Here is a 23261-nt window from a genome sequence, read left to right on the forward strand (position 1 = left end):
TGCATAATAATAATGCAGTGTGATGTCTAATGCTGCCGTCAGCAGAACCGCGATGTAAGTCTACGTCGCTCTCCCACTCCTCGCTCTCCGTGGATAAGGAACGTTTAAGATGCAGATGAAGGTAGTGAGACGGGTTCTCCTCCCAGTAGGATCACTGGTGCATTAATACCCAGCGTTCTTCCAGGATTCATCTCCATGTGCAGGGACTTTTAGCTGCTTTCAGAAGCCAATGAGGGATCTTTAAAGCACTTCGAAAGCTCACTAATTAGCAGATTTTATACTGTTTGTTTAACCCAAGCACAAACAGAAATATAAAATTTACATTTTGTAGTTTTAGGAGGAGTTACATGCAAACATAGCACAGTAAGATGCAAAAAACATTAGAGCTGCAGCTGTTAAGTAAATAACTGAGAAGTGTTCAGAAAGTCAATCTGCAGCTTTTTTGATCATTGTCCTTTTGAGTCAGTTTTTAAGAAAGTTCCAGCTTCTCAAATGTACGTCAACATTTAAAGATATAAGATTGGGCTTTGGAGAAATGGGAGATGTTGGAAAGGTGAGCTTCAGACGCTGTTTCATCAGCACTTAATTTAAAGCACACTGATGACTTCACTGCAGGTCTGTCAGTGTTGGCTGGAGTTAGTTACAGTGAACAACTGAAACATCTGATATCACACTTTGTTACGGATTTAAACGTGTGCTGTATTAACTGTGAACCAGCTGATTTTGTACGTGTGTATGTGTCTCTCTCACACACACATACTCCGCTCTGTGTAACTGGAGACGGTGTGAACCAACAACAACTGCAACTTTCTCTCTCTCTCTTCTTTACGATGTAGCCAAGCAGAAGCCTCTGGGCTGAAAATCTGGAAGTGCCAAAAGCTGCAGTTTCTCAACTGGCCTTTTGAAGCTGGCTGCAAAAGAGTTGATATTAAAATGCCCAACTTTACAGCAAAAATTAACATGTTTACAGCCTGGTCCATGGGGTGAATTTATACACATTTTTTTTATTTTTTTATTTTTTACATTTATAATATATATATACATGTATATTTTATATTAAGGATTAAAGTCAGGTATAATTATATAATATATATATATATATATATATATATGTATATATATATATAATTATATATAATAATATATAATCACCCTTACTCCACCTCTTTTCCCCTTTTTTTGATTAATGGGAGACCAGAGCTTCATTGATTCATTTAAGCTTCATTTTGACTCTTTGGAAACCTAGGGGTGACAACACCCATTATCAGATCATAAAAAAAAAATCTGTTGATCTTTACAAATCAAGACATAATAGTGTGACAATTGGAGAGAAAAAAATAAATAAAATATTATTGAATAAATTGAATAATTCTGGTGGAACTCCATTCGCTCTACTAAGTCCCTCTCAATTAAGAAGATACTAAAAACCCAGCTCTTTCGTGCACACATTCACACCTAATGCACATGGATGATGGGAAATTAAGGTGGAAAAAATACTTCTATGTACATTGTCTTTGTTTACTGCCTATTGCAACCTACATCCTATTGGAATCAAACTTTACCGACTCGATCTTTGCTCGTGTCGTATGAACTCTCAGATGTACGTCGCTTTGGATAAAAGCATTTTCTAAATAAAGTTGTAACATTATAACATTGTAATGTGCAGCCTACTGCTGAGATTTGCTTAGCCTCGTTTATTTGCTAAAATAAAAAAAGAAATGCTGCTAATCCACATTTCTTTTCAGAGGTATTTCAAAAGCTTGCTTTAAATTAGCTTTACAATTGATTGGAAACCAGATGACTTGACCCTCTTCTCTCTCTCTCAGTGGTTATCTCCCCCCCCCCTTCCCCTCCCTCTCTTCTCTATCACTCTCTCGTCCCCAGGGATAGAGTTTCTTCTCTGTAAAGGAAATGGCAGCAGGGGATTAAAAAGAAGCAACACACACACATGCGCGCACCTGACGCTCAGGGTTTGGGGGTTCAGATAGCGATGACACATGCCACTCTCAGCCCAGTCACCTGATACACACTCTTTCTCTCTCTCTCACTCACACACACACACACACACACACACACACACACACACACACACACACACGCACGCACAGTGGGTGGTGGGTGTGCTTGGCTTTTGCTCTTTCATTTGTAAAAAGACGAGAACGGAGAAGCACAGACAGAGGGAGAGCAGCAGCAGTAGACGTACAGTAGAAAACATTCAGACAGAAAAAGGGAGGAAAAAAAGTTGAAAAGTAATCCTGGATCGAGATAAAGAAAAAACCACGTCTGGTTCAGGTAGGAGCCTTTTGATTTTAAATAATAATTGGCACCATCTTCTCCTCCTCGTCCTCTGGCTTCATCACTTCCTGCCGTCCGTGTGAGAAACGTCTCTCGCTGCTGTCGGTTCCACTTTAACTGCAGCCGTTCACATCACTTCACAGTCTGATTAACAGCACCAGATGTTTCTCTGCTCTATGCTCAGCTGGACGATGATATGATGAAGCTGTGATAATGATATATTGTGACGTTTTTACCACTCCACTGCACAGCTTGTCTCCGGTTCACCTTTCACACCTTTAATCACCAAACTCAAGAGACGGAAGAGATTTGAGCATGAAAATTTAGGTTGAAAGAACACCGGATTTGTTGTTTGTATTGGACTTTATTTTTAGCAATGCACTGCAGAAAGATCTAAAATAATATAAATCTTATTATGTATTATTGCTTTGTATTATGTATTAATTATATTCTTTATTTTGCCTGAGCTTCTAAGGTGTAACTTATTCTGACCAGGTTACATTTTATAATCTTAATCTTCTTGTCCCAATTTGATTGTCTTTTAAATTTGTGTCTGACTTAATTACTTTGATGTTTTTTAGTGGATTTGTACATTTTTTTGTAATTCTTTGACAATATTTTGTATTTGTTGTTTTAGTGATAATTTTCTATGTAAAAAAGAAGTATAGAAGAATACTCCTACTACTTAATGTTATGCATTGCAAAATATTAAGGAGAAGCGCTTAAGTATTGACAACAAATGAACATAAAGTATCAAAAGTAGAAGTACTCATAATGTTGAAAATCATCCATGCCGTTATATTGTATTATTATTACTGATGCATTCAAGTGTAATAAGAATTTTACTGTTGTAGTTGGTCTAGGTGCAGCATTTTTAAATGAAATATATTTCATAAATACATTTATTAAACAGGATGATTTTTTTTCTGTAAAATCTTAGGCTGCAGAGTAACTAGGAACTAAATCCGCCAGCTAAATGTAGTAGAATAAAAAGGCACAAGGTATTCTCCTGAAGGGGTTCGCATGATTTCCAATGAAAACTTTTGCACCACGATTCCTGTGGCACGTGACGAGCATTGTTTTCAACACATTATTGGGATGTGACGACCACTGCTCTATCTTACATCATGACTGCTGCTTTTAACAGGTTCAACAGAAATCATACGAACTTTTCACGAGGACAGCCTGGAGTACAATATTTCCCTCTGAATTGAAGTGCCTCGAAATTGTACCTAGTTACTCAGACAAAGTTCACGTCTTTAGTTTTAGTATAGTTTGGCTTGGAGATGTGCTTATTCAATAACCTGAGTCAGTTTGATACCTCTTTATTTGTTAAACAACTGTTTTAGGTTTGAAATGTTGTACTTTTACTTTTGAAGTTTTTTTTTTTATAAAACTAGGTTTGGGAACAAAGACATGCCTCAAACAGATCCCACTTCTGCACAAAACTAAGCACACTTGAGTCACTGTCTTAGCCTCCGACTCTGTTTTGGTGTCGTCTTTGTGAATGAAAATGTGATCATGTTGAGAGGGGATCTCTCATATCGTGCAGTGTTGAAACCACTGAACAACTTTTGGATTTAATTAATCAATCAGGTTTAATTCACGAACACAGTGTGGGGGTATCTGGTTGCAGATACAAATTGCCTCCAGCAGGGGCACCAAAATATTTAGAGGTAAAAGCTAATGTATGTCAATTTTGCTATCAGAAATTGACTAAATTAATATTTAACACTTTAAATGAATTAAAGTTATTTTCGGGGCACCACCTCTTTACTTAGAAAGAGGAAAGATAGCAAATCATAGTAAATCAGTCTCAAAGTTAAATTATCAATTTGGAACATTGATTATTAATTATGAATATAATTATACTCAAATTACCTTATTAATGTTTAGTAATGGTTGAAGGAATTTTGGAGTTCTTTTCATAGCAGAGGTTTAGCGAATCACTCATTCATGTGCAACATTAAAAGAAGAAGCATGTTAATCCAAAAAGATATTTATTCTAAAACAAAGTAAAGCAAGCAAACACACAATAACTAATCTAAAAGACTATTTACAGTGAAAATGTGGGTGAAAGAAAACGGGTGGGTGTAACAAAATGGCCGACCAAGGGTGGTCTTTTAAGTAAATCAAAATGGCGGAAGCCCTTTTGTTCTTGGTGAACAATAGACCATGCAGCCTTGAAAGTCTATGTGTTTGTAGGAAGCCAAATTAAAAGTATATTTCATGTGGATTAGTGTGTGAGCAAATCAAAGGAGTTATAGTTAATTTACATTTGCAACTTAAGGTATGTAGAGCAAGATTATTCATACAACTTCAAATGATCTGGATACCCAAAATACCACAACAAATATACTTAAACACACAACAGATCAACACCATTGATTTAAGTTTAACAAACTTGTTTCTTGCTTACTAACTGCCCAGTACTATACCACAGAGTCCAGAGTTGAAAGGGGGAAGCAGAAATCCTTTTGAAGAAGAATCAGGTCTCTTTTGGGTTTGGTGTTTCCAAAGTAATTTGCTGTTGTTGGCTCCAAAAGCTTGGTGAAGGTCTCTGTGATTATATCCAGCATAGATCACAGGCAGGACTTAGAGCGTTGTGGTGCGCCCAAGCTTGGTTTGGGGCCTAGCAGGCCTTCCCTTAGAGCTGGAGGGAGAGGGAAGATCAGACCGGGACAGCAGCCGTGCTGTCCCTCTGAGGGAGTCGAGGAGAAGAGAGAAAGAGGGAATGCTGCAGGACACTTTTCTGTCTCTACCTGGGAGTTGTACTTCCTGTTAGAATTAGCCAATGAGACGCCTTTAGGTATATTCAGATGGCCGCGGCCATGGTCATGGCCGGGGTGGGGGTCGTTTGTCTTTGTTTGGAGGGGAACAAAGAGAGACCTCCATCTTGGAAGCATGAAATCAGGAAATTGTTGACACAATTCTCAATGCATTCAGTCCATAAATCCAAATGAAACTTGTGGAATAGCTGTGACTCCTACAACAGCATATATGTCCACTTGAATTAAAAACAGGTTGACACACTAACTGTGCAACAGCGAACTAACACATATTTTTATTGTGTTTTTTTTACAAAAACCTTTTTTCTGTTCCTTCATATTTCTACCCCACTAAAATGAATGCACTTTTTAGAACTTCAGTACATTTATTCAATAGCTGAAGAAACCTTTAAGATGAGAGTTTGACAGACAACACAACAGCAAAATAACTGCAGGGAACCATATAGTTGCTCCACCTCAACCTGTTACGACTTTAAAGTTCTGCCAACACTTTTATGTTTAAATTATATTAATCCAATAATGTAATGCATAATAAGATAACACTAATGTTCTGCTGCGTAACAAGTGCTGTTCCTGAAAAAGCAGGACTTTTATTTATCGTTATGTAGTATTTTTACTGGAGAAAAGGATTTGAGCTAGCAGGCATGCTAAAAGTCAACTGTCAGTTAGTAAGCTCATTAGCGTGGTGGCTAACGGGACAAGTGATTCACACTATTAGCACGGGCTTCTGTTTCCTAACTGTCTGTGAACTATTCCTCTTTTGTGGAGCGGTTCCTATGAAACAGGATGGTGCCACACAAACATATAATAAGCCATGATAGGTTCGACTATTTTGGACTTCCTGGCTCTTTGTTTCCTCAAAGGTCAGCTCTGTCAGCTCGGCTTACTTCTGATCAAAAATCTTTTCATGGGTTTAAAGTGAATCCACTGCATGTGTAGTCTGTACAACAACAAAAGAGCCATGTTGATTAAGTGACTTCATGCCTGCCACAGGGTATCAAAGTATCTCTGTCATTCAGAAATACACCGCTGTAACTGAGACACTTTGATATCTGCTTCAACACATTCAGAGCATTACAGTTTCATAGAACCTCTCTCTCTCACACACACATGAGAAGTGCGTAGTGCAGTTGAAACATGAGTTGTTATTGGCCGGTTTGTTGCTATGTGCAAGTTTTATTTTAATTACACCTACCTGGCACTGTGCATGTGTGTGAGTTCATCATGCAGCTTGTTTATACTGATTTATTTTGGCTGTCCACCAACTCAGATGCTTCCACCCAAAGTTGTTGTTTTTTTTCCTTTCCTTATTTTTCAAACAAACATGCAGTCATTTTCCAGTTACATTACAGCAGTTTTAACAGCAGTGGACTGTGTGTACACAACATTTAGCTGTTAGGTTGTTGCAGGTTTAGTATTTTGGATAGTGTAGGACTGCAAATATATCACTATTACTTTATGCACCACACTGTTTTAGGCCCGAATCACACAGAGATGTATAGCTACATGTGCAGAAAGCACATGTAAAAAAAACAGCGCGGTGCGCCTGTGGAGCTCTCTGGCAGTCCAACAACTAACTAGTTAGCTACCCTATTTATCTGCATAGTGAACTTTATTATAGTTGCCAGAGGGATTCATTGCCTGCTCATGCATCTCCAAGCATAAGTTCAGCGATAAGTACAGTATTTGAATATCGGGGTGATCCTTGATTCTGTAGTCTCTCTATATGGTAATTCAATTCTGCTAATATCAGCCTTTCTTCTGCATTAATCTACCGGTTTGTTGAATGTTGCTGAATGTTAATTGATTGGCTGACTGGGGCAAGTGTGACACTGACGAGAGGTGTGACTGTGTCTTGCAGTGAAAAGTGTTTTAACTTTAACGCATATCTTAAAAACTGCTAGAAAAGTGTGCCAGCCAGGCCAGAAGTAACAGGTTTCTATTGATGTGTCTTGGTGTGATCTGGGCCTTTGTCCATTTATTTTTGGAGGTGGACAGTTTGTAGTACACAACTGAAAAGGTATTGCTGCAAGTTTTAACACTCTTTATTTTTTTCCTTTAAATTTGATTTTCATCTTTTTATATTTTTTTTGTAAAATCAAACCAGAAGACAAACATAAAAAAATGCACTGGTTAAAAAGGAGAATGAGATTATGGGAATTTCTTCATGCATTTGTGCATTATGGCATGAACATAATGTTCCAGGGATCACTGAGGAGGTTCTAGGTGTTCCTGAAGTGGTCAAATTGTTTGTTGAAGTTGTAGATTTTGGATTTGACAAAGAGGGGATGAGGTAGATCTAATGTTTATATTTTTCAACTAGGTATTACATTTTTTTGTGGAAAAACCATGATTAACACAAATTATTATTTCAGAGTACTGCATAAAATGTAGTAGAGTATGAACTGTTTTTAACATGTCATGAGGGGATCTGTGGTGATGCATATTGGCTCATCAGTGCACCTCTCCTCACCCGTGATCACTGCAAAAAAAATAGAAAACACCAGAGATGTTCTGTGTGTCCATTCCTAAAAGTTTGTCCCATTTGATTTATAAACTGAGGGGGGATGTAAGTGATTAAACATGAGCCACACTTCTTAGTAACTGAAGCTATTGGCTAAATTATGGGGTGTGGTTTGTGACAGATGACACAGAGCTCTGCAGGTCAGATCAGTTACAGGAGCTTCAGTCTGCAGCTGACGGTACTGCACACTACTGTGCAAGATTTTCCTTCTTACGTCTTCATCATATGAGAATGTCTAATGTTAATGTGTGTGTGTGTGTGTGTGTGTGTGTGTGTGGAGGTGTGAATGCCAGAGATAACTCTGACTCTACCACAATCATAAATCTTGCCTTGGCAGATAAAAACAGACTGACCACTGAGGTGAAACTGGACACTACGAATTAGAAAGGGTTTGCTATCAATTTATAGGCCCTTTAATCTCAGCAGCTGCTGATGTCAGCAAGCACTTCATCAGGAAATAAACTCTGATAATTTAGGACTTTAAAAATGCATTTCATTCTGCAGCAAAAGCAGTCCATTTCAATGAAATTGCTTTGCACATCTTCAACCTGAGAACGAGTCTTTATCAGCCAGGATGAGTACAGGTGTACAGTGCTTTATTTAAACTGCTCCATAAAAGAGGTTACTTGTTCAGCCACTGGATAATTGTGATATCGTGAGATAATACTAAAATCCGTCTTGTCATTCTTCAAGTAACACATTGTGTACAAACCCTCAGCATCCTGTGAGGAACTGCTGGCAGCTACCAGTGTACAATAGCTCCTCCAAAAGAGGTTAACGTTAATGCTGCAGTCGCATTAGTTATATTAGAAGAGTATTTTTATATTGCAAGAAGAGCGAAAATGCACTGATCCATTCTGGGTCCAATCCAGGGCCACTTACCAGTTGGGTGCACCCCTGAGGCATCCTTATCAGATGCCCAAACCACCGCAAATGGGACCTGTTGACATGAAGGAGCAGCGGCTCTATTCCGAGCTCCCCCTGGATTTCCGAGATCCACATCCTATCTCTCAGACTGAGCCCAGCCACCCTACAGAGGAACCTTTTTGCATCACCTTGTATCCACAATCTTATTCTTTCAGTCACTACCCAAACACCATGACAATTGGTGAGGATCAGAATGCAGAGGAAACTTGTAAATCAAGAGCCTTTTCACCACTACCATCAGGTACAACACCAGGATCACTGCTGACGCTGCACCAAACTGTCTGTGAGGAACTCACGGCAAACCCTTCAGGGAGAAATCCACTGTTTTCCAGCATGGCCTCAGATTTAGAGGTGCAGACTCTCATCCCGACTGCTTTACACTTGGCTGCCATCCATTCCAGTGAGTCCTTAAGGTGATGTTTTTTTGTTGAAGCCAACAGAACCGCATCATGCTGATGTATAATACTGAGCATAATAAATTACTTAATGTCCCACTTCAAAAGAAATATAAAGAATGATAAAGTGGTTGTTTTTTGTTACTGTGTTTATTGCAACTGCCATGCAATCCCTTGAATGTGTCCACTTAAATTGTATAAGATTAAATTGGTCAGTTTCAGTTCCAGTGCAAGACTGATCTAAACAGCTCAGTTTTACCATACTATTCAATTCTGGCTCCAATATCTGTCCCAGTTTGAAACCTCTCTGCTCATTTGCTCCTTATTGCACTCTTAATGGAAACACTTTAAACTGAGAGCGTTAGTTTGTTTACAGGTGGCACCACGTTTCACAGATCCTCTGACCAATCACCAGCTGCCTGAAATAAAACTGTCTGGCTCGTTACTTAGTTATTGGCCAGTTTTCAATACTGGTTTAAAGACTGTCTCCATGTGAATGCAGTAGCAGATGTGCAGCAGTATTTATAGCAGCTTCTTAGATCAGCAACTTACTGTAAGATAAGGGTGTGTGTGTGTGTGTGTGTGTGCACCTGTGTGCATGTGTGTGTTTGTGCAAACGTTCATGTGCATGTGTGGTGTAACCAGATCTCAGAGGACAAGAGGACAGAATTAAGACGACCCTGTCACCACATCATTCATCACAATCACACATACCGCAACATATCTCTAATTCATACTGATCATACAGGAAACCATGTGTGACTGCATACTTTGTGCAACTTATGTCGTAGATTCACATTGTAAAAATGACAAAATTAAACGTAGTGAGAAATACAAGCAGGCCGTCTTGAGAGTGCCTAGATATTTGAGTGCGGTGTTGATGGATGCTGAAAAAAAGGTCACAGGGCAGCAAGACAAGGTTTGTAAAAGGCTAACTGGAGAAGGCACCAATAACCCCTCAGGATGTTCTGGCCGTTCTTGAGGTGGTGAAAGATGTCTTTGAACATGTTCCAGGGTTCCTAATGGAAATTCAGATGGTATTTTAGGAACTTTAAGTAATCCTTGAGCAGATTCAAGGAGTCCTTAACAAAATTCTAATGGTTTTTAAGGTTTTTTAAGTCATCCTTGAGCAGATTCAAGTTAAGGAAGTTCAAATGGCCCTTGAGGTGGTTTCAGTGGTCCTTGAAGAGATGAAGGCTCCCACTGTCCCAGGATTCAACACAGAGAGTGTACTCACAGCTGGGAAAAAGTTAAACAATGCTCGACACTCGTGAGAAAGTTTCCAGAGTACCAGAGTGATGTCTAATTCATGTCCAGTTTCAGTGTCTCTGGTGTTGTTTGAGTTAGATTGTCCTGTAATGTCCTTAAAGGTGTGTGTATAAGGTGGTTGAAATGTCCCTTACAGGGGTTTCAAAGGAGTTTGATGAAGTAGTAACAGTGTCGCCAAGGTTCATCGAAAGTATCAACAAATGGCTGAACAGCGTCAGAAACACACTCATCCTGTGTCGAAATTGGTGGGTCCAAAGCTCATGGTGAAATCTTTTTGGATAAAGCAATCAGGCTACTATATGGAGCTCCGGTGGTTCTCGTTGATGTTTCAGGCAATGGATTCAGGAGTCCTTGATCAGGTTCAATCGGAACTGGTCTTGTGTGAGTGGTCCTTCAGGAGCTGTTGGGGGTTTTTTTTAAGGTGAAATTATTATTTTGGTTGTTTCAGGGATCTTTAAGGGGTTTCTCTTATCCACAGTGTAATTCTTAACACGAAGGACAGAGTCACAAGTTTAAAGAATTGAAAAGTTAAGTTGTTGTCAGTTTTGTTTACTGTACTTTTACCAACATGATAAACAAGCTGCCAATCAAGCTGAGTTTGACAAGTACTAAAAAAGACAACAACTTTATACTGCTTATAAAAACTGTGACATAGCAGGTTGATTTTTCTGGTACACATTGGTTGCAAATACCTATTTTTCTCTTAATAATGACAGGAGTTCAAATTTAGTTTATTTGCATTACATCTCCATTGTGATGGTATTATTTAAGGTGAAGCTTTTATTTTGGCAGGTCCACTAAGCTGACACATTACACCATCTTTAAATAGACACTAATCTGTACTCACAGATCATAAATAATCTCCAAACTAATAACAGCTGATCTAGACAGTGATCTGAGCTGTTGTGTGTCTGGCTACATGCGTTTGATTACAGCACTGTGTTGTGTCATGCAGTTCTAAACCTAATAATGAGCTGTAGCGATAAATACAGACAATGACTCACAGCTCTGCTATATGAGGATAAACTCAGATGGCAGCATCTCAGCACACTGCTAATCCACAGCTATCTTAATGTCACTCAGAACACACACACACACACACACACACACACACACACACACACACACACACACACACACACACACACACACAGTTGACCTGACCTGCCCTGGTCTGGGTACGAAAACCAGACCCCTCAATCCAGTTTATTCAGATCAACATTTAAAACTGTCTATCTTCATCAGCAAGGGTTAGAACTAGATTTAACAGATGTCACAGTGGATTGAAGTGCATTAAGGCTGGGTTAGTTTTTGTTATAAGGCATTTAGATTGGGTTATGATGGGTTATAAGTAATTTGCATTGGTTTAAGATGAGTTGTAAGGCATTAAGATTGAGTTCTGATAAGTTTAAGGCATTCACATTAGGCTAATATGGGTTATCAAGAAATCAGAGTGAGTTGAAATTATAAAACATTTAAAGTGGGTTCGGATAGGTTATAAGGTACTTAAAATAGGTACAATGGGTTATAAGGCATTGAGATTGGGTTAGGAAACATTCTAAGTAATTTCCATTGGGCTAAGATAGTTTAAAATGCATTTCCATTGGGTTAAGATGGGTTTTTCAGGCCTTCAGAATGGGTTTAGATTGGTTATAAGGTATTTAGATTGAGTAAGAATGGGTTAAAAGGCATATACAATGGGTTAGGGTGATTTATAAAACATCTCAAGTGGGTTTGGGTGGGTTATAAGGCATTAAGAATGGTTCAGGATGGGTTATAACTCATTTACATTGGGTTAGGATGGTTTATAAGACATTAAGAGTTGGTTGCAATTGGTTATAAATCTTCTACATTGGGCAAAGATGGATTGTAAGGCATTTAGATGAAATAAACATGAGTAATTAGCCATTCTGAGTGGGTTAAGATGGGTTAAAAAGCATTTGAAGTGAGTAAGGATAGGTTTTAGTCACCTACATTGATGTCGGATTGGGTTATAAAGCATTTAGAGTGGTCTAGGATGGGTTATAATGCATTTATATTGATTTAGAATGGGTTACATTTTGATTAGGATGTGTTGGATTAGTTGGATTAAATATAGCAAATTTACCCTTATTTCAGAATGTATTAAACTCTCCTATACGGTACATGCAATTCTCATCTTAAAATACACAGAGACCAGCCTGAGTCTGGTTTGGGTATATGAAAACTCTTAAACCAAGCCTATCCATCCAGGTTTTTTTTCGTATTGGTAATTTAAAGATAGAAATGTCCATTTGATTATAGTGTATTTAAAATAATTTACAGGACATACAGAATGGCTGGGAATCAATTGTAGAGCACAGAATGGTTTAGTGTATTTAAATTGGGACATAATGGGTTTACCTCAGTTAGGTTTGACAGATGGACAAAACCAAGCAGACCAAAAAACTTTTCCTCCTCGTCCTCCTCCTCTTCCTCTGTCAGGGCTGAGTCAGTTGCTCTCAGTGTTTCTTCCCACACAGTCTTGTTATGAAAAGATTCATTGCATGACTTCTACAAGCTGTGACTATAAACATACACAGATAAGAGAAATATGTGTATGCTTCATCAGATCTCTTCTTTGTGTTTGTGATTACTACATATGTGTACAGTATATGTAACACCTCCTCACAATACATTTAGATTTAAAAGCACTTTCCTCAAACAGCCCGCCGACACATGAACATAGCAATAATAGTAATAAGGAAAATAATGTATTGACACAACAATGTACCTTTAATGTGTTTGTGCATAATGGTTAAGGTTCTGATATGTTTTCTGATATTATTTTTTTTTTTAATGACAGTCGTTACACAATTATTTCTTTATAGTTTCATAATATAACTGTTTTGTTTTGTAATAGTCATGTATGGTGTGATGTATGACACTATTTTTGGTCACCTTGGAGTAAATGTACTTAGCTCCACTTCTTTGAGAGAGAGATGAGATGTATATAGCACTTACTGGCCCTGTGGCAACTGGACACATGGACTCATTATGGGAGCCGCTCATTCACCCTCTCTGTATTATTACCTCTCTCTGCCTCCAGCTGCAGCAGCTCCATATGTTCTTAATGTTGTTATTGTAAAGCCAATAAGCTCCTCAGCTCTCCAGGCTGAAATTACATAAAATATCGCACTGAAATGGATTTTTTCTATTTGTTCTTTGGAGGTTTTGCCAAGAAGTAACAGACCAGCTCAAGATAAATAATGCTTATGTTACGGTCCAATAGTTTTATCTGAAAATGCAATATAGTATGTATTCTAATTTTTGACCTCCTATTGAAAGCTTAGAGTCTGTTTTAAGGGTTTTTTCAGCAGCAATTTGTGAAGGTTCCAGTATAAATTGCTTTAGAAAGACAGAGGAAATTATCACCTTCGTTACTTGATGTTAAATGGACTGCCAATCACTTCCATTATGATAATGAGCCCTCAAATTAAAAATAGTGTCTAATTAGTTATTGGAAATCAATAATTCAAACTCTTTTGTCTTTCCAGGAAGTGGGTGTGGTGCAGTGGGCGGGGCGTTGCCAGGTTTTGTAGGCGCCACTGGTCCCTCTGTGATGATGAAACCATTCCTGTCGTTTCCTGTTGAGACGACGTCGCCAGTCGGCCTATTCCCAAACTTCAACACGGTATGATGGGTGTGTGTGTGTGTGTGTGTGTGTGTTTGTGTGTGTTTGTGTGTGTGTGTGTGTGTGTGTGTGTGTGTGAAGGACAGTAACAGTGACAGGGTGTCGTAGCTGCAGGCGGTACAGACTGACTGCGATAAAGAGACCTGTCACTCTGTCAGCAACGCTCTGTCATCACTATTCAGCTAACTTAGAGCCTGCAGGTGACCTCTGACCTCTGTTGACTCCTGCAGATGGATCCGGTGCAGAAGGCCGTCATCAACCACACCTTTGGTGTTACTTTGGTGCCCAAAAAGAAGCAGGTCATCTCATGCAACGTCTGCCAGCTGAGGTTTAACTCCGATGTAAGTGTCTTATGTTTGTGTTTCTGTACAACTAGGTCTGATTCTTCAAACTCTTCCAGATGGTTTGACTATGTTTCTTTGCTCGGGTCATGCTGAAATTAAAATGTTTGAACCACATTTTGTGGAACAATCAGATATTTCTGGAAATCGTCTTATTCTCTGTCTTCCCTGGGCTCAAATGGGAAGATGCCTAGATTGTCACAGAAACTGGAAGCAAAGGGAAATGCTACCCCAGCTCCATCAAAACTAAAATAATGCGCCCCCCAACAGCTTAAGTTGTCTGATGTACATGTTTATCTCAAAGCTGGCAACTCCACAGTATGATTTTGTGATGCAGTCATTGTGCCCAACTGTTGTTGGTCAACAAATAGCGCAAAAGCTAACTGCTAAAACTATGATTTTTGCAATTTTATTTCTACACAGGTTAAAAAAAACAAGAAACAACAAGAGTTTTGAACAGTCATAAGTGTAACATATAGTAGGGCTCCAAATTACCAATTGCCCTGCTAGCTAATATTAGGATAATTTGCCTTAAAATTACATTGAGCTTTTTGATTCTGAAAATTTGCCAAATTTGTTGGTATTCACTCACTTTTTCTGTAGCTAATGTAACAGGAGATTAAACTGACTGAAGATGTTGTACTGTTATTTTATGGAGATTTCCTAAACTAAACGATTTTTCTGCAGAAAACAACCAATAAACAATATTTTCTAATGATGCATAATGCAGCTGATACTTGAGGCTTCTTTGTTTTTGTGTACTTTATTTTCCTGTCAGGCTTTCCTACAAAACAGCAGGTGTGTATAATCAGGTGTAACCCCCACACCCTCTGTGTTATTGCAGCGCTTTGTAAATGACACTCGGCTCATTCACATAATGTCCGCTGAGAGGTAACGAGCTGCATCGTTAGTGAGATGCCAGTCAAACATGACTAATTTATGAACTGTTAAAATTATTCATGAGTGAACAACAAAAACAGGAATCACTGTTGGAGGAGAGGAGAGGAGCAAAGAGACGAGGAGCACTGTAAAGGGCAGCATTAACTCAGTCTAATAAACTGAATAAAAGCTGAGTCATGGAGCCTCCAGACAGTCACACAAGGACACTGTTAACCTGGAGGTTTGTTTCAGTGTACTGACACACTGTCGCTCCGGGGTCGTTACACTTTGCGCTGACACCTGACATGAACATTTTAGTCTAGATCTGTTTATCTGAGCCGAATATTCAGGCTCCATATTTTTATTTTCTTTTAACTCTTTACAACGGCATATATTAAATCCACCACACAGCACTAAGAAGACAATGATGTTCCGGTAAAAATTCACGTAGTTGTCATGTTTATGAAAGGTTTGTTTATGTATAGGTCGGTCATTTTATGTGTTTGTATCGTGTCCGTAAATAGCGGCCATGTTAGTGACCTCCATTTCTGTTCATAAGACCAATTCAATCAGCCTTGCTGCCATTGAATTTATTGCTAATAGACTGCTAGAAACAGTAAGCTAACTGCAGTAATACGTTCTCGTTTTTCCCAAATGGCCTGAAAAAGTCGCTAAATTTGTCGCTAGTTCGTTTTTACAAAAAAGTCTCAAAGAGGGGCTGAAAAGTTGCTAAATTTGGTGAGAAAGTCCCCAAAGTTTGCAACATTGAATACATCACTTAGTACTCCAGTTGTTTCTGACCTTCAAAACAGTGTTGAGGAACACCCCAACACCACAAGCAAATGCAAGGACTTGAGTTCTCATCAAAAGAAAATTATGACATGCTAAATTAGTCAAAGCACACAAAGCCAAATTGCCTTCTAAGAAACCATATGGCTCTTTCCTGCCAAGCAATGGAGCATTTAAAAGGCTATTTTCTTTTAGTCTGGTACAGTGCTCACTTTACATAAAATGCATTGTGGCTGCATCACAACAGTCCCAGCAAACTTCACAGGCAAATGAAGGGAAAAATAGCATTGCCAATGTGTTTTAACAACATATGTTTTGGTTTAGGCGCAACTAAAACCATCGGTGTCTCGTCCACTATCAAGCCTGTTTGTAGTTAACCAGTACAAAAAATGTTATTTTCACCACACCGTCTCTCCTCTGCTCCAACCTGTGTGTATCTTGCCCATGAGCCCCGCCCTCAATGAAACACAAGAAGGGAAAGGATATTAATGTTTGTGTTAAATTTTATCAGCGTTGCCCATAATTCTGCAGCAGCACAATAAACACAAGGAAACACTGGTAATGTGCCAGGATTTGACAAAGAAGAGGAACAAGTGGATTAAATTAAAAAGTTTTCTATGGTTCTGCTGTGTCGATTTTGACTTTTTAAATAGCAAAAGTGTCTATCATGAGTCCGACAGTTTTAAATATTGCAATTTTTAAGAAAGACTGGTGAAAGAAACCTTCAATGAAACATCGTAAAGAGGCTCTAGAAGCTAGTGGAAGAGTGGCCAGACAGGAAGTCATATCAGGACTTCAGAAAACGACAAGAACAAACCCAAACAAGAAAAACTATTTTTAAACTTCTCTGTATGTCTCTTGCTTCAGTCTCAGGCAGAAGCTCATTACAGAGGCAGTCGTCACGCCAAGAAGCTCAAGTCCCAGGAGAATAAGACCAAGGCCAAGCGGTCGATCACCGGAGAGACCAATGAGAGCAGCACGAGTCCAGTTTGTCCCGTCCCTCCTGTTTCAGCAAACAGCAGCACCAATCAGCACACAGGTTGATTCTAATAACTCTGATCTGAATACTGTTAATGTTACTGATTTTTATTTTGGAGTGAATTTTGAATTTCTTCCTTCTCTTTCTCCTTATCCTCCTCCTCTCTACAGATCTCTTATCTAGCCTCGCCGACTCATTACCTCTCAAACCCTTCCTCCTCCCCTCCTCCTCCCCTCTCTCCTCCGCCTCCCCCTCTTCCAGCAGACCAGGCAGCGAGCCATCTCCCTCTAGTCCTCCCACCGCTCTCCCTGCACCAGGCCTCTTCTCCTCTTCTTCTTCCTCTTCTTCCCCATCTTCCAAAGCCTCTCCGCCTCCCCCTCCAACAGCTCCTGTCACCTCCTCTTCATCCTCTGCTGCTGCTGCTTCTGCTCCTCATCCTTCCCAGGGCTCTACCCAGGATGCTCCTCTCTCAGCGGAGTCGGAGGAGGAGAAGGCGAAGAAGCTGCTGTACTGCTCTCTGTGTAAAGTCGCCGTCAACTCCCTGTCGCAGCTCGAGGCTCATAATGCAGGTGAGGAGGAATGAGACATGTTTTCATCTGCCAACATCCGCCTTTTTATGGACTCACAAACTTTTTTCCACCTTAGCCAAGCATAAAATGTGTTTTCTTAATATATTTCCCTGAATTTCTGGCAATAAAAACCCAACTGTAGGCTACACTACCTGTTTAGCACCAAATAACAGACTGTCAAAGTTAGAGACTAGCTGGTGAACATAGTGGAGCATTTAGGGGCTGAGAGTCCGATATTTCCTGCAGAAGTTGGTGGAGACCAAGAACAGAGCAAATATTGGACTTACATTTATCAGTTAAACAGAAACATGACTCCAAATAAATGAAATAAATGATAATGTTGTTGTTAGATGAGCAAATAGGCAACTCTTTGTTTTCAATATATGAAAATATATAATAGTGGCCAAAAAACCCCACCTGACCTGGTGAAAATATCCAAAATGTTTGGCTCTTGTTTTTATTTTTTTATTAAATGGACACCCATTAGTAGTGGAAGAAGTTTTCAGACACTTACTTAAGTAAAAGTACTAATACCACACTGCAGAATTACTCCACTACAAGTAAAAGTCCTGCATTCAAAACTTGCTCAAAGTACAAAAATATCAGCATCAAAATGTACTTAAAGTATCAAAAGTAGAAGGATTCGTTATGGAGAATGGCCCCACTCAGATTGTTTTTTTATATTTCAAATATTTTATTATATTATTTGTATTGATGCATTTATGCAAGCAGCATTTAGCATTTATTTGAACTACTTAATATACTGTTATGAGGTTTGATTAAAAAAAATAAATAAGTATAATCACTTTTAATTGATCATGTTTTTTTAATGTTAAGTCTTGACCTGAAAAGGAACTAAAGCTGGCAGCTAAATGTAGTGGAGTAGAAGTATACATTTACATGAAATACATGTACATGCACCTAAAAATTGTACTTAATTACAGTATTTGAGTAAATATACTCTTACATTCCACCAGCTGCTTTTTAAGAGTCCAAAGACCAGCAAGATTTGGTCTGTAGGTTTGTAAACAATGTAAGATATTATAATTAAAAGTATACAGGGTTTGTGAAGCATCTATACCAGCTACAACACAATGAAACACCCACATAGACATATATTAATAATTACGTCTGTCTATTTAAATGGTTTCTGTGTGTCTCTGTCTGCAGGTTCAAAGCACAAGACGATGCTGGAGGCTCGGAGTGGCGCCGGGCCAATCAAAGCTTACCCTCGAGCAGGAGCCAAGCTGAAGAACGGCAGCAGCTCTGCCCTGAAGGGCTCCGGCCTGCAGAACAAAACCTTCCACTGCCAGATCTGTGACGTCCACGTCAACTCTGAGATCCAACTCAAACAGGTAGAAACACAGCGTATGGTATAATAACTTTATTCTAATGTTACTTCATACTGAGAAACTTCATGAATAATCAGACTCATGGGAAAGCAGCTTGTTGTGTCTAAACATTCACGTGTAGCTAGCTAAATAGACAAGTAATCCATTGCTTTAGACAAACTGCTTGCTCTCTGAATGTTTTTTTTGTCTTTACTTAGTGATAATCACAGAAGAATATCAGGGGTTTGTTGTTGTTGTTGTTGCAGCACATCTCCAGCAGGAGGCACAAAGACAGAGTGGCAGGAAAACCCAGCAAACCCAAATACAGCCCTTATAACAAGCAGCAGCGCAGCTCCCTCACGGTAAGTGTCTCTCCACCGCTCTCTCTCTTTGACTCAAAGTCAATAATTAATTATAGTACTGAGCAGATCAACTAATCTAACAATACCATAAATAAAAGCTACTATAAATCAATGATGGGATCTGTAAGAAATGATTTTAAATGATTTGTGCCTGAATCATTAACTAATATGGATTTATCCACTTCTTTTTTAAAACCTCTCCTCTCTTCTTCTCACCTCCTTGTCTCCTCTCCTTGTCTCTTCCCCTTTTTGTTTCCTCTCCTCTCCTCTTTTTTCCACTTCCAACCTCCTTCTTTCATCTGCTTTTCCCCTTTCCTTGTCTCCTCTCTTATTTCTACTCTTTTTTTGCTACCCTCACCCTGTCTCCTCTCTTTTTGTTTCCTCATTTCCTCTTCTCCCCCTCACCTCCTTGTTTCCTCTTCTTTTTCCCTTCCTTGTCTCCTCTCCTCGTCTGGTTTCCTCTCCTCTTCCCCTCAGAAGGAGTTGACAAAGCCCTCCCTCTCTCCCTCCTTCCTCTCTGCTCCCTTTGCTCCTCCACCTGCCTCCCTCACCTCCCTCACCTCCACCATCTCACTCCCTCCGTCCTCTCTCTCCTCCTCCCCTCTCCTCACTCCCACCTCCTCGCCCCTCACGCCGACCATATCTCTCCACCCTCGCCCTCCAGCCACCTCGTCCCTCTTCACCGCCTCCTTCCTGCGTCCGGCTCCTGGACCAATCAGAGCAAGCCAAGGGTCGATTCTCTTCACACCTTATTGATGACAGTGTTGGTGGTGGGGAGAGGAACCGGTGACCTTTGACCTCCAGTTTTTATGGAACTTCATGGGGGACATCAGCTCTGCCTCACGGCTGCAGGGATTCAAACCTTTAGTCTGGATCTTCTTTTCAGATTGGAAATTTAAGATTTTTTATTCAAACCAGAACAGAAAAGAACAGAGGCTGAAGGGTTCCCACTGATCCTGGAAAACCTTGGATTTTTTTAACAGAGTCCTGGAAAAATTACAGAACTGCCCAACATTTCTAGAAAGCAATAACTTGTCCTCGAAAAAAAAATCAGTATGCAGCCTTTGTCGTCTTTATTTCTTATTTCGATGCTCCAGATAAAAAGAAATAAATGAAACATTCAACTTGTGCATGGAAACATTGAGAATATTTATATATTTCTTTCTTTACCTTTTTACCAAAAGAAGAACCCGAAAGTACCTCATCGTTTTTGACAACTGAGCCTCTATGGCATCTCAAGAAAATAAAGCTGGAGTTCGTTTTTAATGTTTTTAGTTTGACCGAAGTAACCAGAATTAGAACCAGGATATACAAATTGATGAGCAGAATTTTTTTAAAAGTCTCAAAAAAACAATGGGGGACAAGAAAGGTTGAGCCAGACTCGGAGGTTCTGTCTGAACAAATCTCCTGTGAACACATAAGCTCTTCTCGCTCCTGCTGGAGGAGCGAACCAGCACCAACCTGATGTCAGACGTCCTCCGTCACGAACAAATACTACTGCAGAAGTCTTCATGTCGTATCAGCACTGGAGTGTGAAGCCACAGGTGTTCCTCCCTCAGACGTCCCGGGGCTCATGTTCATCTCGTTCCTAACGTACAGCATCGAGCAAACAAACTGTGAGGGTGAAACAGAGAAATTAAAACTTTGAAATCAATAACAATAATGAATAATTAATAAAATACCAGAGTTTTGTGTTTTTCCCAAACACAACCCCACCCACCCCACCCAAATAGTTAGTTTGGAAAGAAAAACGGAAAATGTAACTAAGAAAAATGATTCCTGGCAAAACTTTTTCCCCCCTCAAATGTTTCACAGAAAAATAATATAACTTAAAAAGATTTACCTGGTAACCCTACCTTTAACCTCCCCTTTTTTCCTAATCTGTTCTTAAGTCATAAATATAGAGAAAAAAGATGATCAGACTTAGACAGTTTTTTCCTCATTTGCCGTTAGGGTTTCAGACAAATATATATATATCCCAAAATATTAGCCAGGAATAGTATATTACCTGTTCCCACTTACAGCCCTGTCAACTGGGAATAAACAGAAATACAATAAGGGTTTAAACTAGCTAAACTGCCTCTTTTGGATCTTCGAAAGGATAAAACCCAGGTGAAAATTAGGTTAAACAGGTCTGCTGCTTTCAGTTAAAAGTCTTTAAAAGAAAGCCCAAACAATGAGCTAGACAGACAGTTTGTTTTGCTCGTTCTCAGCTCCTGCTGACTCAGCTTGCTGTATGTTTGGAAACAGAGTTTGAATTGAAGTACATGAACGTCTCCTAGTCATATCTGATGTCCACGCTTCTGCCTGTATCTGCTGTCGTCTCCACTGCCGGTGTGGTAGAGACTCACTCTGCACTCTGGACCTGGCTACTTCCTGGTTTTACAGTGAAAAAGGCCTTTTTTCGTCCTGACTGTTGCCTGCTGTTACTGAATCTGACCAGAACTTTCTGGACTTTAAAGCGTCTGAGCAGCAACTTTTACTGAAACTTTTATCACATAGAAGGACTTTTGAAAACTTTGAACACATCACTGGAACTTTTCACAACCTGCAACAGCAAAGGAAAGTCTTCCTTAAATAAGCTTATCCACTCTCCATGAGGAAAAGAGAAAATATAGACATTTTTATTGTGGTTGCTTTATCTGCGCTCTGATAATTTATTTTACAGTGTATGTTGTAAATATTTACCGAAGGCTTTTTTAACGACTGTCAAACAACCACACTATCCGTCCATCAAACACTTTGGTCCAGAGACATTACAGCACATGAACCCTTTACATTTGGTCTAATTATTTTACCCTAAAGGATCACATGGTTGTTTGACAGTCGTGACAGAGCATCACAGAACCAGGAGAAACCATAGAAAACCTAGAGCGTTCTAAAAATAGCACACACCTCATAAAAACACGTTAAGGAACACCAAACTTTACAGGTACATAACCTAAACCGAAAAAGCAGAAATTGTAATAATACAAGTAAAATTTGGCAGACTTACTGTACTGGCGGTTGTTTTCTATGGTTTCAAATGGCTGATATTTTTCTGTCTCGTCTTCCTGCCTCCTCCTGAAGAACTTGAAGCATCTCAGTCTTCCAATAATGAACAAACAGGTTTAAGGACATTATGTGTGTTTGTTTGTGTGTTTATCTATGCAGTATTTTGGTCTCACGGTGCAGTAACTTTATCTATCTCATCAACATGCAAACTTTAAAAAAACAAGTGTCAAATCAAATGTTGATGAAGCTGATTTAGCCTCCGAAAAAGAAGCTAAAAAAGCTCTGAACTTCTTCCTTTGTCCGATGTCATCATGATGCAATAATGTACAGATCAGCTGCTGCTTTTCTACTCGCTACGTTTCTTTAACAGCAATACTGAGGCCTACTGATGTGACTGAGTTGGTGGTTAAAAGTGGCGAGGGGGCAAATCTTTTTATACAGTAAAACAGTAGGAAATCATCCAGCTGTGCTTATTTCTGCATTTCTTTCACTCTGCAGGCAGCAATATAGTGTTTGGACTAGATGCAATGAATTCCCTCCCTTACCTTTTCCATGTGTTTGTGCGTCACAGATTACCAGGAAAATGCAACTGCTTGGTCCCCTCGTGGCGCCGGGTGCGCTGGGGCTGAGCTGCCATGGATGGATTACTGAATTACAGGCCAACTGGGCACAGGCCCAAAGCTTTAGTGGCACCTACAAAACGCCTCTCAGAGAGACACAAACCAACCAACAAGAGACCTGAAATGAGCACAAAAAAATATAAATTGACAGAAAAAGAGACACAAAACCACCAGCAGATGCATAACGTCGGGGTAGGGAAAAAAAATCAAAATCAGGGTAAACAAGTCTGTGGGGCAAATTCACAAAGAATGGATTGCGGCTGCTGATAGCATCATGAGTTGTACTTGCAAACGCTATTTGCCCTGTCATAAGGACCTATTCACTAAAGATATTGTGCTAATATCACAGTGCAAACTCTCGCAATTTGCCTCTTTTTTACACACACAAGTTTCGAAGTGGCAGAGTATAAATGCGCTAGAGGTTAAAGTGTGGATTGTGAGGCATAAAACCCTGAATAACTCAAAATCTGAGGCATTCTTGTGCTGAGCTAATGCTGTTTTTGTTTTAATAGATTGGATTCGGCTCATTTAACCACAAAGATAAGT

General features: G+C 39.4%; 1 protein-coding gene across 1 annotated transcript in view; it reads left to right on the forward strand.

The window, feature by feature from the left end:
- znf385b (zinc finger protein 385B) overlaps positions 1-21920 on the forward strand; it is a 50636-nt gene extending 28716 nt beyond the window's left edge. The window contains exons 5-11 of the mRNA XM_059343163.1: positions 13715-13851; positions 14082-14192; positions 16728-16899; positions 17010-17408; positions 18579-18763; positions 19006-19101; positions 19579-21920. Coding sequence (XP_059199146.1) covers positions 13715-13851; positions 14082-14192; positions 16728-16899; positions 17010-17408; positions 18579-18763; positions 19006-19101; positions 19579-19857 — 1379 coding nt within the window. The 3' untranslated portion in view covers positions 19858-21920. The remainder of the gene's footprint in view (positions 1-13714; positions 13852-14081; positions 14193-16727; positions 16900-17009; positions 17409-18578; positions 18764-19005; positions 19102-19578) is intronic.
- The last annotated feature ends 1341 nt before the right edge of the window (positions 21921-23261 follow it).

The sequence above is a fragment of the Centropristis striata genome, chromosome 10 (genome assembly GCF_030273125.1).
Source record: "Centropristis striata isolate RG_2023a ecotype Rhode Island chromosome 10, C.striata_1.0, whole genome shotgun sequence".
Classification (NCBI taxonomy): Eukaryota; Metazoa; Chordata; class Actinopteri; order Perciformes; family Serranidae; genus Centropristis; species Centropristis striata.